Here is a 15,215-nt window from a genome sequence, read left to right on the forward strand (position 1 = left end):
CAGTTTTTGCACTGGCCACTAAGCCTAATAATAGGCCCCATTTCTTGGTTTATACGGATCACTTTACTGCAGTTATATATTATTCTAAACCTCCCTGTAATGATAATGATATACCACCTCTGTGTTAAGATCAAACAGGATCCACCATTCACAATAGGTGATTGTCAGATCTTCTCTATTCTTTCCTTGTACAATGACCTTTGCACAGGTCACAGAGCATGCCTAGAAAACTCTCACATAGAAGTCAATGAGGACCCCTCCTGACCATTGTGTCTATGGACAATGGGGATGCTGTAAAGCAATTTTTTTTAATGCTGTTAGCAGCTCAGGCAAGATGTCCGTCCCCATAAACATGTTCAGCAAACAGAATAAATAAATCTGCAATCAGAAAATAAAATCAGATTAGATAAAAATGAGATGTCACTAACTGGTTTTAACTGGCAGATAAAAATTTTGGTGACACATTTCCTTTAATGTGTAGCTCTCAATTAAAGTGCTGGCTCTGTTTAGGACTAAGTCGTGAGACCCTGGAGGGCAGTTGTTAAAGGGGTTCTCAAAGAATTAAGAAAATGAAAATACCCAAATATTAAATTATTATAAATTTATTCCCAAATACCTTTGATTAGCTATATTGGTTCGTTTTGTCTAGGCAGCGATTATTAGGAGAAATAAAATGTCCGCCATCCTATTAGTATACACAAAACCTATCCTAGTCACACAGAAGGACAAATTACTCACACCACTGAGCTAAAGAGCTGCCTCATCCTCCTCTCTTCTTGTCAGGGATTATGATCCTCAATACAGATTATAAGATCTTCAGCTGAATCTCTGAAGGAAAGGAGCTCATTAGGAGACATGAAGTACAGAGAGGACGGACAGGACAGACTGTGGTAATGGAGACTGCATACAAGAGCTGCTGCTCATTACTCACATCTCCACCATTCTCTCTGTACTTCATGTCTCCTCATGAACTCCATTCCTACAGAGATTCAGCTGAAGCTCATATTAAACTGTGTTCAGGATCATAATCCCTGACAAGCAGAGCAGAGAGGAGGATGATGCAGCAATTTAGCTCAGTGTTGTGAAGTAACTTGTTCTGCTGTGTTATTAGGACAGGTTTTGTGTGTACTAATAGGACAGCGGCCATTTTGTTTCTCCTTATGTTTGCTCCTCAGACAAAATGAGGCATTATAACTAATGAAAGGTATTTAGGAATATATTTATAATAAAATATTATTTAAGTATTTTAATTTTATTAATTCCCGGAGAACCCCTTTAAAGAGGTTGTACAGGTTAAAAAAACAAACGTTTTCATATAGTGTGTTAGGGAATCCTCAGTTAATAGAGGTGGAAGGGCTCGTTCAGAATTCTTTTCTCTTGAACAACTTGTAGATCATCTACAAGGAGTTTATTGTTGATGCAGAACCCAAAGTAATCATTTCTGAGCAGTCACGAGGGATGAGCCCAGAGACAATGATCAGGCAATTATTGGAAACTTTAAATAAAATCAATGTCCTGGCGATCTTTGTATGGAAACCATAGTGATTCTACACTCCCTCTTTACCTACATTGCACAATTCCTGGGAATGTCTAGGTCATTCCCTATAATTGTAAAGGGCCCTCTACCCTTATAACAAGTAAAGGTTGTAGAAAGTGCAGAATCCCGTTAAGGTGTCACGTACCCATTTTTGGGGGTTTCTGAGATTCTAAAATTGATGACCTATCATAATACCTGTTCGAAGAGCCCGTGGCCTCCTCTTAAGCCAGTGATGTCACGTTCATCAGTCACACGGCCTAAGCACAGCTCAGTCCAATTCAAGTGAATGGACCTGAGCTGCAATACCAAGCACGGCGGCTATCCAATAGACGGCATTGTGCGCCTCCTCAAACGGCTGATCAGTGGGGGACCTGAGGATAGGTCATCAATATCAGATCAGAGAGGGTCCCCCTGATATTGATGACCTGAGTATAGGTCATCAATATCAGAATCTCCAAAAACCCCTTTAAGTGGATTGGAAGGGAATGAGAAAAATATAGGAATGACTTATACCTCTCCTTCCTGTTGGATCCACTTCTGACTTGGGCTCAAAAGAGTACATCAAAAACTGCCATATAAAGCTGTGTGTGACAGCACCCCGAGGCAAGCGCCAGACACCGAAGCCTGAACTACAAAGCTTCAGTGTAGGCTCTGATTTTCCTATGGTTGCCTTAACAAAAGGACCACCTGCCTCCTCCTCAGCATCTCCTGACTTACAAACTTTGGATGGAAAAGTTTTCGTTCTTGGTAAGTGAAGCTATGCTTGAAACAGTATGACTTTCTGTGTGATGTCTCTAGCTTATTAAGACAATTTTCTTTCCCTTTATAAAAAAAATTTATGTCCTAATTTTTTGACAAGTTCACTTAACGTAATTGCATGCCAGTTTTAAACTGGCACAATACATCTGCAGTACGGATGTGCCAAGAAGGCATTTCAAGTAAAAATAAATTGCCAGCCGTGCTGAGATCATGCCTTATTTTTCTTTTTCTGTTAATAATGAATGTTTTCTTGTAAGACAACTGGTAAAGAGAACAATGTTGCTTGCCAAAGCAGCTGCAAAAACCATCATGTAGAATTAGCCTAATCACTCAACCCATTAATTTTCTAATATATTAGATGTCACTAATCAAAACATTTGGAATCCAAATCAAGAGCAGAGTTTTGTAAGATTGCGTGTACTGAACAACGATGGGATCGCTGTGTGAGCAAAGTGGGCCAATATTTGCATTTTTCAATTTGTTTTCCCCTGTTTTGTCATCTTTTTGCTTTGTGAGACATGTTTTCATGTTACATAAAAACTGAAGTAACTGTAATACATAAGCTGGGCCCAGCAGATCTGTCAGTGCTCTTTCTTAGCAGGTCTGATTTATAGAGGTTAGTCTTTCCCCGGAGACCCTTGTCTGTGACATCCAAATCCCATAACAGGGTAAATAGACAGGAGTTATCCTTATGAGACATGACCCAACGGGGATCTGCTGATATGGCCCCAGGAAGCTGTGGAGAGCTAACTACATAAAGCAGAAATAACTGTATTATATGGTAGCCATTCCAATAAATAGGATACAGTGTAACTCTATATACTGTGCTCTATATATATATATATATATATATATATATATATACTTGCTAATAAAGCACACAAAAGGGGTTGTTGTCATGGTGGAAGGGGCCCTCTAAAATGGTCTGAAATAGACACATGACCTACACCAGTGGCGGATTGAGAACTTAAAGTGGCCCTGGAAAAAAAAAAATCTAAAAGTGGCCCCATTTTGTTGGCGGGGCAACACAAGTAGGCAGGGTCAACAATACCATAGTGCAAAATACCATCCCAGCAGAACCAAATAACACAATGTAGCACAATATATTGCCCTAAAACCTGGCCCTCTCTGGTGGCCATCAAAAGCTGCCATTTTCTGTCCTCCTCCAGTTGTCTTTGATTAAAATATGGAGCAGGGGGCTTAGGAGGTGAGGTGCAGGCCACAGAAGTTGAATTCAGAAGAACATGTGTGGTCACTGGCTGGATATATGGGTACCTGATTCTCACAGCATTAATTACTGTTGAAAGCTCATTATGTGCCCGGTCAGAGGCAGAGAGGAGGGCTTGGGTGGCCCCCTGGGACATCGGCCCTCCAGGGAATTTCCCTGTAGGGTCTATGGCCAATCCACCTCTGATCTACACTATGTCTGAGCTGGCTTGTATTAACAGGGTTTCTCAGGACTTAACTGTTGATGAACTACACAGCTCCATATAATGGACGTAGTGCAGCGCTGCTCTCGTTGGGCTCAGGGGGGAAATTATCAGGCATCGTCACTGCACAGTTTTACGGAGCTGGTTCTTCTGGTGCAGCAGCTCATTAAACAGCTGATTCAGTCAGAACCCCTCATCTGATACTGATGACTTATCCTAAGTCCTAGAAAACCCCTTTAAAGAGGACCTTTCACCGATTCTTACCCTATGAACTAACTATACAGATATGTAGAGCGGCGCCCGGGGATCTCACTGCACTTACTATTATCCCCGGGCGCCGCTCCGTTCTCCCGCTATGCCCTCCGGTATCTCCGCTCACTAAGTTATAGTAGGCGTAGATACCAGTCCCTAAGTTATGGTAGGCGGAGTCTGCCCTAGCGCTGGCCAATCGCAGCGCAGAGCTCACAGCCTGGGAGGTTATTTTCTCCCAGGCTGTGAGCTCTGCAATGCGATTGGCCAGCGCTAGGGCAGACTCCGCCTACCATAACTTAGGGAACGGAGATACCGGAGGGCATAGCAGGAGAACGGAGCGGCGCCCGGGGATAATAGTAAGTGCAGAGAGATCCCCGGGCGCCGCTCCACATGTATGTATACTTAGTTCATAGGGTAAGAATCGGTGAAAGGTCCTCTTTAAGTCCTTGTTCACAAAGTTCAGTTTTGCATTGCATGGCTTTAGCAAAAAGAAAACCAAATTGGAAACTTGTACTTTTAAAAAAAAAAAAATTATTATATACCCCTTCCCTGTACTGCGCACGGCTAGTGGCAGTTTAAGAAATCGCTAATTTCTCCTCTGATAGATTTAAACAAGTTGTCCAGGATTTTTTTTTTTATCCCACTCCCCCAATTCAGTAGACGTGTCCCTAATCAGCATGTGACCCAGCAGTGGCATGGTGCTTGGGGACATGTCACCACTGAGACCAGTTATTGGCTGTATTGTTGCAGATGACCCCCGTCTATGTGGAAGTTGACTAGCAGGAACCCAAAGTCCAATGAAGTCCAAAGTCAACTTCTGCATGAACGGGGTCATGTGTACAACTACTGGTCTCAGTGACATGTCCCCAAGCAGCACTCCACTGTTAGGTCACTTGCCGGGTATCCTCTGAGCTTACCAGACACAGAGCTGTCCATTGCACAGCAGCTGTGCTCAGTATTACAGCTGAGGGCCATTCACTTGAATGGGACTGAGATGTGCCATGGCCATGTGGCTACTGAACATGACATGACAGGCCTCGGAAGAGGACACAGGGTGCCACCGATCAGATACTGAAGACCTATGCAAAGGATAGGTCATCAATATTAAACACCTGGAAAACTTCTTTAAAAAATACTGGATCCAATATGGTACCCTCTAGATTACATCTTGTTTACTTGACGGTCTCCCCTCTGTGTTTTAGAGGTTCCCAAGAGACTTGTAACACTCCTCACATTTAGTGGACCTGCCGTATAGTTCAGCAGTTTTGGACTTACTGTACATTGAGAAGGGACTATTTGAAGTCTTTCATAGGATAATTCCTCTGTCAGCACCTGTTTACCTATTAGGTCTTAAACGTGGAGTATAAACTAGAATAGAACATATATTGAAGGACACATGTCTCCTCCAGATTGTTCTGTGTTCTGTTATGTAACAGTTTATCTGTTTTACTGAACTTAGATTGTTAGCTTCGAAGTATATTATTCCTTATGCATGTCATTTTTATTTATTTTTTGCTTAAAGTACTTTTATGCATAATTAACTACTTGCAATTTTACCAATAAATACTTTTGAAACATAAAAAAAAAATCTTGGACAACCCCTTTAAGAAACTTTTTTTTAAACCAATTCTCAGCTTATGAATTGTTGATGACTGTGCCGCATGTTGTTTTCTTGTTCTTGCTTTTATTGCTGTTGTGTTTTAACTTTTCTAGAAAGTAAAGTTATTTAGCTTTTCATTCCCTTATTTGATCAGCTGTAAAATGAGCTGGCATTTGGCTGCAGACACCAGAGTGTTGCTGTATGGGACACATGAGCAAGTAATGTAATATTTATTCAGCACTGTGCTTTACACGGTTCAGCGTTTTACTCACCATATCTTTATGGTATCTGGTCTGCAACCTGCCTCTAGCACTCGAGTGCTTAGCCATTGAAGTAGCATTGATGAGCCCTTAAGGGAGTAGCAAGCATCCACAGAAGTTTCCTTCAGTATGCGATTTCCATTTTTAGGTTCAAGCTTCATATACTGTATAATGCATGTGGAAATCCTTAATGTAAAAAAACAAAAATATCCACCTTGCAAACACAATGTTAAACTAATAAAAGCATATATAGTAAAAAAAACTGTATTCTTCATGATGATTATCTTTACTTATGTAATGTGTAGATATAGATCAGATAGATCAGGGATGGCCAACCTGAGGCTCTCCAGCTGTTGCAAAACTACAACTCCCAGCATTCCCACACTGCCTACAGGTATCAGCCTACAGCCGGGCATGGTGGGAGTTGGACTTCAACATCTACATCAATGAGGTCTTACCTTCCATGACACTGAGGTGAAATTTCTGCTGTATGCAGATGACCTCCTGCTGTTATCGCCAACTGAGAAAGGTCTCCAAGATAACCTGAAAATCCTGGAGAAATTCAGCAGCACGTGAGCACTGCCCATCAATCCAAAGAAAAACTCAACACCATGCTGTTCCAGAAGAGAAACCAGAAACAAGCCAAGCATCCTCCCTTCCTGCTAAACAACTGTCCACTTCTTGGCTTAGACATCAGCCAATCAGGGAGCTTCACACAAGCCATAGAGATACTAAAAGACAAGGCATGCAAAATCTTCTATGCCAGCGGAAGCCCTTGGCACCAACTCAAAGCACTAGTGACTGGTGTGAAATCTTTTATAGCTTCATTGCCCCAATCCTATGTAGCTGTGGGGTCCGGATGCATACACAGACTGGTCAAAGTCAGATTCTGGCCCAACATAATTTTTAACCAGGAATTCTGAAAACAACTTCTCAACGTCCATAGGAGCACGTCAAACATCGCCTGGCGAGCAGAATGGGCAGATTTCCACTACAATTTGCTATCCTAAAGAGGGCGCTATCATTATGGGCCTATCTAAATAGCAGCAGTCAAAGCTGCTACCATCACAAAGCCTTGCTACAACTAAGGGTCCAAGAAAAACCAAGCACCATGGAACAGATGACCCAAACCTTGCCTGACCAAGCCACCAACCATTACAGCCTGAGAAAAGGTCAAATCCAGATGACGATACACAAGGGCAAAGAGAAATATATCAGCATCTGGAGGAATGACATAAGAGCCTACAAATGCAGTACAAACTGGCCCATATCTGGAAAAACGACCTATAATAGCTAGTTACTAGAGACATAGATAGCTAAAGAGGGATGTGAGACAGGGGCGTAGCTATAGGGGGTGCAGAGGTTGCAGTCACTACAGGGCCCAGGAGCCTGAAGGGGCCCAAAGACCCTTGTGCCACATAAGAAGACACTGGTATTATAGAACGTGCATGCTGATAATTTTACACCTCTGGCTGGAGGAAAGGGGTTAGGTCAAGAATTTGGCATGGGGGGTTGGGGAGGGGTTGCCGTTTAAATTTTTGTCTCAGGCAGCACAAAGGCTATGTGCTTTCCTGCTCCTGGCCCCAAAGCACTGAGGGAAGGGGGGCCAAAGCTGAACTCTTGCACCAGGAGCCTTTAGCTATGCCCCTTGTGAGGGATACCACCCCTTGTGCCCTCTTGACGTCAACTACGTCAAGCTCATGAGACGGGGTATGGTCACTGGTTACCAAGACATGACGTTACGCCCTCCCAGAGGAGAATGTAAGGTCAGCTTGGTATAGTTTACACCGACTTCTCCTGTCCACACAGGCACAGAGAGGCAACAAGCTGAGGGAGCCTGGTCACTGGCCCAGTGAAACAGCGCTTCCTCAGTCCGGGAAATCTGCCACCAGCTTCTCGTTTGATTTAAGCCCGGTCCGCTAACAGGATTATATAGGGTGAGAAACCAACCCGCGGTAGCTTATAACTAGGCCGAAACACGGACAAAGGGATTTGTGATCGAGATACATGACAGCACAAGATCTGTCACCTTAAGGGCACCCTAGATAACACACTATATACAAAGAATATATACAGTGGTCTGAGGTTACGAATACAGGTAGTATGGTACAAACAGGATTACACAGAGTACAAGTCAGTTATCGGGTAGATGAATGTTCCTTTGGGTTATGATGGTGTTATAGTCCTTGGCTGCGGTCACGTGGGGGCAGTGATGTCAGCAGTTTCCAGGTCTCTCCAAACACATGGCACGATGTGACCCCCTTTCAGAGAAAAGACACCGCCCGCTGGCTTGCGTGGGCTTTTGACCTGTAGCCGGTCCCTCCCCTCCCCTGGGAAGGGTCCCCTCCTCCTCTTCTGGGCTGGCAGCCAAGGACCCACAAAACCCATTAGGGCCCATAGTTCCAGACTAGGAGGTCACAGGGAGATGGTTCTGGGACCAAAAGACCCGCCTGGGTTCTGGCTACAATTAGAGTCCAAGCATGGTACCGTTATTTGGTTTCTGTGGGGAGATATGTATATCTCCCTTCCCTGGACTCCCACCACCACACTAAGACAACAGGCCTGTTCATCGTGGCCATAGGGACACAAATATGTATCCGGTTTGTGCCTGTGATGGCTGGGCGATTCATAATTCCTTATAAATCGCCGGTTCCATGCTGTCTGCTAGATTTGATTGAACTGGGGAACGTACTCGACCTCATGCTGAGAGATTCTTCCTGTCACAGTATCCTAGTTCCTTGCTGACTGGTTGAGGTGTGAATTCGTACGCATGTGGCCTCCTTGAAGCCAGAACCCCTGTGGAGTTGACTACCTCCGCTATCTGACAAGCAGAGGGTTGAAGTGAGAACTTATTGCTGACACCCCTGATATGAGATATAGATAGATGTTTATAGGCTTAGGCACAGGCGAAGCAAGTCGTGTGGCCAGTAGATAGGCTGACACAATTTTGATCAAAGCTATAGTGCTATGAGCTTTTAATTTCCATATAGTAAGTATAGCAGTAATGCAAATCAGATTTATCCATGGTTCCAGGGTTTGAATGTCACTTTGCGCATGGAGCGATGTGCTGTTGCATATAGTGTTTCCTTTTGCATTGCAGCCATGGTGGCATACACCTGTACTTACTATAGAATGAATATTGCTGTACTCCATCCTTTATGTAGTGAAATAAATTCCATGCATTTTCAACTAATACATTCTATTTAAAAGGATGATTGAAAAATCCAAAACGTTTACTACCTACTGGCTGAGGTTAGAGTGAGTTAGACTGGGCCATTGAGGTACCAGAAGATCCTCTATTGGGTCCAGGCTTGGATATCATATTAGGCCCCAAAGGTCCAGCCAAAGACAACCTCATTTGGAGTTGGTCTTGCCACTGTGGTCTATTATGGGTTCATTCGCAATAAGAGAGTAAATTGAAGATGATTGGCCCTCAGAATTTTTTTTTTTTATGGATTCAAGGAACCTCTCCGTTCAAGGCTGGGTTTAAAGCCACAGTACATCCACTGAAGACATTGCCTGACATTGCAAGTTGTGAATGTTTACTTTTGCAAATTGACCTACCGAACAGCCATGCCAGAAAAAGCCTAATGGCATCTAAGCTTGATTACTTCTAATCTCCGTTGTTAAATAGGAAACGCTTTGTGCATTGTTTTAGCCGACTGTTATCACCTACGTTAATTGCATGGATTTTCGCTGCTATCTTGTTTAGATTATGTCAGTAATGATGGAGGGCATTCATAAAATGCCAAGCTGGAAAGAAATAATTATAGGCTAACTTGATGTAAAATTGCCTTTATATTACCTGCAGCATATGATTGACAGCGTCGAAGGTAAAACTCATTTTAGAAGTAAAGAATCCTATTTCCAGATACCATCACACTCTTTTGTATAACAGAAAGCAGCAGTAATAGCCGTGGAACCTTGCAGTAATATGGAGATTATGTTGGAAGCTGACACCATTTCAAAGTAGTAATTATCTCTCAATTAAAATTCTGGTTGAGGAAATCATTCATTTTTCTTTATTTGAAATGTGACTTTGCTAATATTGCATTAATGATGAAGGATACAGGTTGTATATTCTCCACGAGAGAGAGAGAGTCTAGAAAGTCTTTCTGCAGACTGTGGCTTTATAGTCCTCTTGTGATCTACCCAGAGAAGAACTCGGACTCGGTTGTCTGCTTTGAACAGTCCCTTTTTGTTAGAAGGTAGCAGTAATCTGCTCGCGTGGTGTCCTACTGCTGGGACCCAGTGTGATCAGCTGTAATCTGTTGTGGAATCTTGCAGCAAGTATTTTGTACCCTCTACAGCGCCTTTACAGGTGAAATGAAGCATTACATGGTACTGATTAAAGGTGGGGAAATTTTTTTCAGTTGGTCTGTATTAAAAAAGTTCAGCCATTTCTGAGAACACGGGTTAAAAATCAGTCTGTTTGCAAGCTGTCACAGTCTGTTTTCTTTGAATCCCGTCATCTGACAACTCGTTTAGCTAGTGGCTTAACTACAACTGACTGGAACCTTGCACACACATTTTTGAACTCCCTGAACCCCCATGTGTCTAGGCACATGCTACACTGATACCTGAGGTCGTGCAGCGTCCGGTCATAGTGCGCTCCTACGCACACTACATCCCTTCCTGAAGCTGTACACTGCCAGGATTTAGTGCAGTGAAGGTGCCTGGAGAAATAGACCAGGGAGCGGTGAGTAATACCAGTGCGAAGACTAGGAGCACCATATTCACAGCTCCCGGTTTAATGAGCTCAGGAGATAAGAGATGAGAGCTACACATGGGCCGTCAGATGACGGTATTCAAAGAAACCAGACTGCGACAGCTTGCATTTTTAACCCTTGTTTCTCAGAAATGGCTGAACATTTTTAATACTGTACAGACCAACTGAAAAAATATGATTTTGATCCCCAAAATGACTAAAATGCAGTCAGAAAAAGAAACTTGCCCAAAGAAGGACTTGGAGCGTCAGGCACTTGTGGTTCACCATCATCTGGCGATCCAAGGGCTGAGTTATACCTTTTACCTTGCATTTGCCTTCAAAACTCTATACTAGTTGATGTTAAAGACAAACTGCAAGCCTGTGTTTCACCCGGTACTGCTTATCTATGTAGAGTTTCGAGGTCATGACTCTAAAGGCTGTATTACACCGGCAGATGTAGCAAGCAATTCACCTGTTCGCTAGCGTAGGAGACCACTGCTATTACATGCAGCCATCTCCTCTGCAGCATGGGAAGGAGCGATCACTAGGCCATCTCTCGTCCCCTTACTGTATAGTAGTTTGCCGGCGGCAGATCGTTATTAGACACCATGATCTGCCACCTGCAAACGATAATTTTTCAACATGTCAAAATATTTGGGTTGACTTATGATCGAGCATTTGCTTGTTCATCGGGCAATTGGCAGCATTATTAAACTGCCAGATGATCGCTAACTAGCGTTCATGCGAAAGTTCATTAGCGTTTTTCTGCCGAAAAATCGAGCAGTGTAATTACAGGCTTAAGAGCCAGCTTCCCAAAAAATGTACACGACAAAGATAGCTGACTGGAGGTTTAGTATTATTGCCATCATGATCAATATAGCTTCATCACATTCTAAAGGGCTGTGCAACACAGTATGAATTTTTTTTGTAAAACTACCAGTTAGGGCTCATTCAGACGGGCGTAACAAAATTGCAGAACGGTTGCAAACCCATTCATTTCAATGGGATCGCAAAAGATGCGGACATGACACCGTCTGCTGGTTGCATCTGTAGTTCCATTCCAAGGCCCCGCAAAAAAGATAGGCAGTATCTGTGCTTTGCGGAGTGCAAGACACTACGGCCATCTGAATGAGCCCTAAGTGTAATAAAACCAGTAAAGATACAATAGGAGAGAGAATCCTGCCCATGCAATCTTAGAAAAAAGGTTTAGGTTGGATCCAGACCTGACCAACTAATGTATTTGGGAGCTGGCTGACTCTGGACCCCTCCACCCACCCCGATGACAGCACACATAGTATGGCGCTGTTGTATTTCTGCAGCCTGATCTGTTTATCCCAGATGAGATCCAGAAGCGTATGATGACGGTTTTCTCCCTGTTCAGAACATACGCACACTTGGAAGATGACAGGAGATGGCGATCCATCAAATGAGATTTGCCCGGCAGGTATTTCGTGTATGGCCAGCCTTAGAGATAAAATACCGCTTATGGACGCTGGACTATAGTTTCCAGATGTAGATGAAAGAATCTGATGGTATTTGTTGTAGCAGTACAAGCCGTAGGTGGTCCTTGTTGTATTTTTTACATGGCACCTTTTAACCATTGGTGTATCCACCCGTATTTCTCTTATTCATCACATAATCAAAACATAGAAAATAGTTCAATTATGGCGATCAGTAATGCGGCATCGAGTCGAGCATTTTCAGAACTATTGAGCTCTTTTCAGCCCTACAGCGGCGAGGCGTGTTGAAAAGACGCCGCCGAATGATTCTTGATTTGCAGTTGATTCTGTTCGGTAACCCTGGGATGCCCCAAACGTACTTTTTCTATTTTTAGTGAAAGAGTTTGATTAATGCAGGCACCAATATGGGGCATAAAATCAGTAATATAGATCCTAAGCTTTAGAGAATGAAAGCTTTGTGTAAATGCTGCTCCTGGCTGTAGAAGTAGCAGCTGGACTCCCGTTACGGAGAGGTTGAGTAAGCCTGTCTTTATTTGTTTCTGTTTTTCTTCCTTCGCCTTTATACTTGTGCCTATCTCTAATAACTGATTGTTTTATAGCCGGGTATTGCTGAGTGGAATATAAATGAGAGCGGCAGATGAATTACCTTCATTTTCAGGCCTACAGCCTACGTTTCATATGACCTTTACCATCAACGTAACTTTCACTTGGAAGTTTTCCTAATTCAGTTATGAAATATTTCTCTTTACTTGTTACTGAGTCACCCATCTGTTCATTGGTCCAGTTTGCCGTGAGGATTGAACCCTAAGGCAGCAGAGCAGAGCCCCCGTGCCTTCGGTCTGTGTTGGAACTCCAGTGCCGCTATATGGCACCCTATTTTTGGGTTATGTTTTGTTTGCAATGCGGCATCCAATGGAGCATGTTTCTGTTGGATTCTGCATGAAAACCTTTTTTTTTGCCTTTAATAGGCCAAAATATATGGCTAAAGGGGTTATCACATGATTAATGTCAAAAATGAAAATCACATATAATTTAGTACATTACAACACTAGAACCAACCCTGTAGTTCACATGGATCCAGCGATCTCCCCATTCATTGCACCAATTGTTCTACTAGATCTGCAAGCTGGCAGCTTAGTGGCGTGTCCTTTCTGCTGCAGCTGATGTCAGCTGAAGGATGATACTAAGCATGTGCGGCCATCTCAGTGAGCGGGACAGAGAAATTAGAAAAAGAGCAAACAGCAGGTGGCGCTATACAGATAGACAGGACAGCTCCTTTAAAATTGTTGTCTGCTTTAAAAAAATAAAATAAAATATTTTTGTTAGGAGGTTTCCCTGAGCTGCTCTCGTGGTGTTCTGCTGCTGGGACACTCTCTTGTTCCCATACAGCACCATTACAGGTGAAATGAAATCAATGGACTGTCCATGGTATGTATGGATGTGCCAGGTACACCATTGCTAGACACTCTTCAAGGCTGCTCTGGCTAGTAGGCGACAGTCCTAAAAGGGTAATCTCTTTAGTTAACTTAAAAAGACTCTGTCAGCAGTTTTGACCCTGCAAAACTGCTGACAGAGCTACGTAGTGGTCTCCTGGTTTGACCCAGTCGGCAGAAGGAAGGGTTGTAACGAAGTTCACTGCAGACGGCATTTTACAGGGAGGGACCACACTTGTGGAAGAGGCACCAATTTAAAATAAAACTTGATTTGCTCAGTCATTGATAATAAAAGCTGCTATAAAGGTATGATTACCTAACTTGCCCTGACTCTACCCAGCAGATTTCTGTTAAAATTGTTTGTGTAAGGGGCTGTTCACATGACGTTGGGGGGAAAAAACAAGAATGCAGAAGCATAGTACACTACACTTTCCCGTCTTGCACAATCCAGCAAAAAAAAAAAAGAAATGTGTACGTTAACAGATTTTTTATTTTTTTAATACAATAGAACCCTATGATGAAGAATGCCGTATCAGTTTAACGTACAAAAACGTGTTGTGAACAAAGGCTAAGGCTTCCTGCACACGACTGTGTCCATATTGCGGTCTGCACGCCACGGATCCGCAAGCTACGGATACCTTCCGTGTGCAATCTGCATTTTTCTCACTCCCATTTATAGAAATGGCTATTATTTATTGCAGTACGGACAAGAAAAGGACCCGTTCTATTATTTTGCGCAGCGAACATACTGATGCGGACAGCCACCTTGTGATGTTTTTTTTACCGGACCCATAAAAACGGGCCATGTGCGATCTGCAGAACAATGCACATTGGATATGGATGCAATTACGGTCGTGTGCATGAGCCCTAATATAGTCGCTTCCAAAAAATGTGTGTGTTTGGTCTGTTTGCCAATTGGAATCTACTAGTTTTATACATTTTTGCATAGAGGAATTGGCTCTTTATTATATTATTATGATATTTTTCATTTCTTGCAGAATTAAGTTCAGAAAACCTCCGCATCTGCTTCAAGATCATCAACGCTTACTTTCTCTTTGATTCCTCCGAATTTCTTCAGGTACGTCGTATCTCGGATGCCCTGTAACCTGCTTTGTTTGGCGGTTCTGTGCACAATCTATACTGCCGATCAGTAGCGGTTTTAATAAACCTTCATACTGTTATTGAAAGACAAGTTGGGAGCATATAAAAATGACACCGGAATCTTGCCAAGTAAAATAGAGGCCGCAGGTGAACGATGTAAACACGGCTTTCTTATAATTTTCTGGTTATTTGCCCACCACACCGCACTTCTTGCTGTTTTACAATGATTGATGAGCGCTTGCTTTTTGTCATTTGACATTTATATAGCGCTGTCTGCGCCAGAAGGGGCACAGAACTACAGAGAATTATTATGTCGGATGTTGCTCATGAATTTACAAGGCTTCTGAAGTATCTACTTCTCCTTATGCAGCATGAGCCCCACTGTGTGATACCGTATTTAATACTGTCGTTTTTATGCCACTTCCCACATTTGCTTTGTGGTCTTAAGAAATAGAAGCCATTATAGAGAAAACAAACTGAAGTATAAAATCTATGACGAGCAATAAATGAGATTTCTTGGACGTCAGATCAGTGAATGAATGAAATTGAATTTAAGCTGCAAACTGCTCTCCGGAAGCACTATAAGGCGACCCCAACCTCATTGACGAGCTGTATTTATCTTTTCACATGCATGCTTTTTATGAGAGCGTTCCTGGAAATGCTAACAGTAAAACC

At 42.8% G+C, this 15,215-nt stretch overlaps 1 protein-coding gene across 1 annotated transcript in view; it reads left to right on the forward strand.

Annotated features, from left to right (window-relative positions):
• Positions 1–15,215, forward strand: part of IPO11 (importin 11) — a 565,426-nt gene that overhangs the window by 254,699 nt on the left and 295,512 nt on the right. The window contains exon 23 of the mRNA XM_040421326.1: positions 14,438–14,517. Coding sequence (XP_040277260.1) covers positions 14,438–14,517 — 80 coding nt within the window. The remainder of the gene's footprint in view (positions 1–14,437; positions 14,518–15,215) is intronic.

The sequence above is a fragment of the Bufo bufo genome, chromosome 2 (assembly GCF_905171765.1).
Source record: "Bufo bufo chromosome 2, aBufBuf1.1, whole genome shotgun sequence".
Lineage (NCBI taxonomy): Eukaryota > Metazoa > Chordata > Amphibia > Anura > Bufonidae > Bufo > Bufo bufo.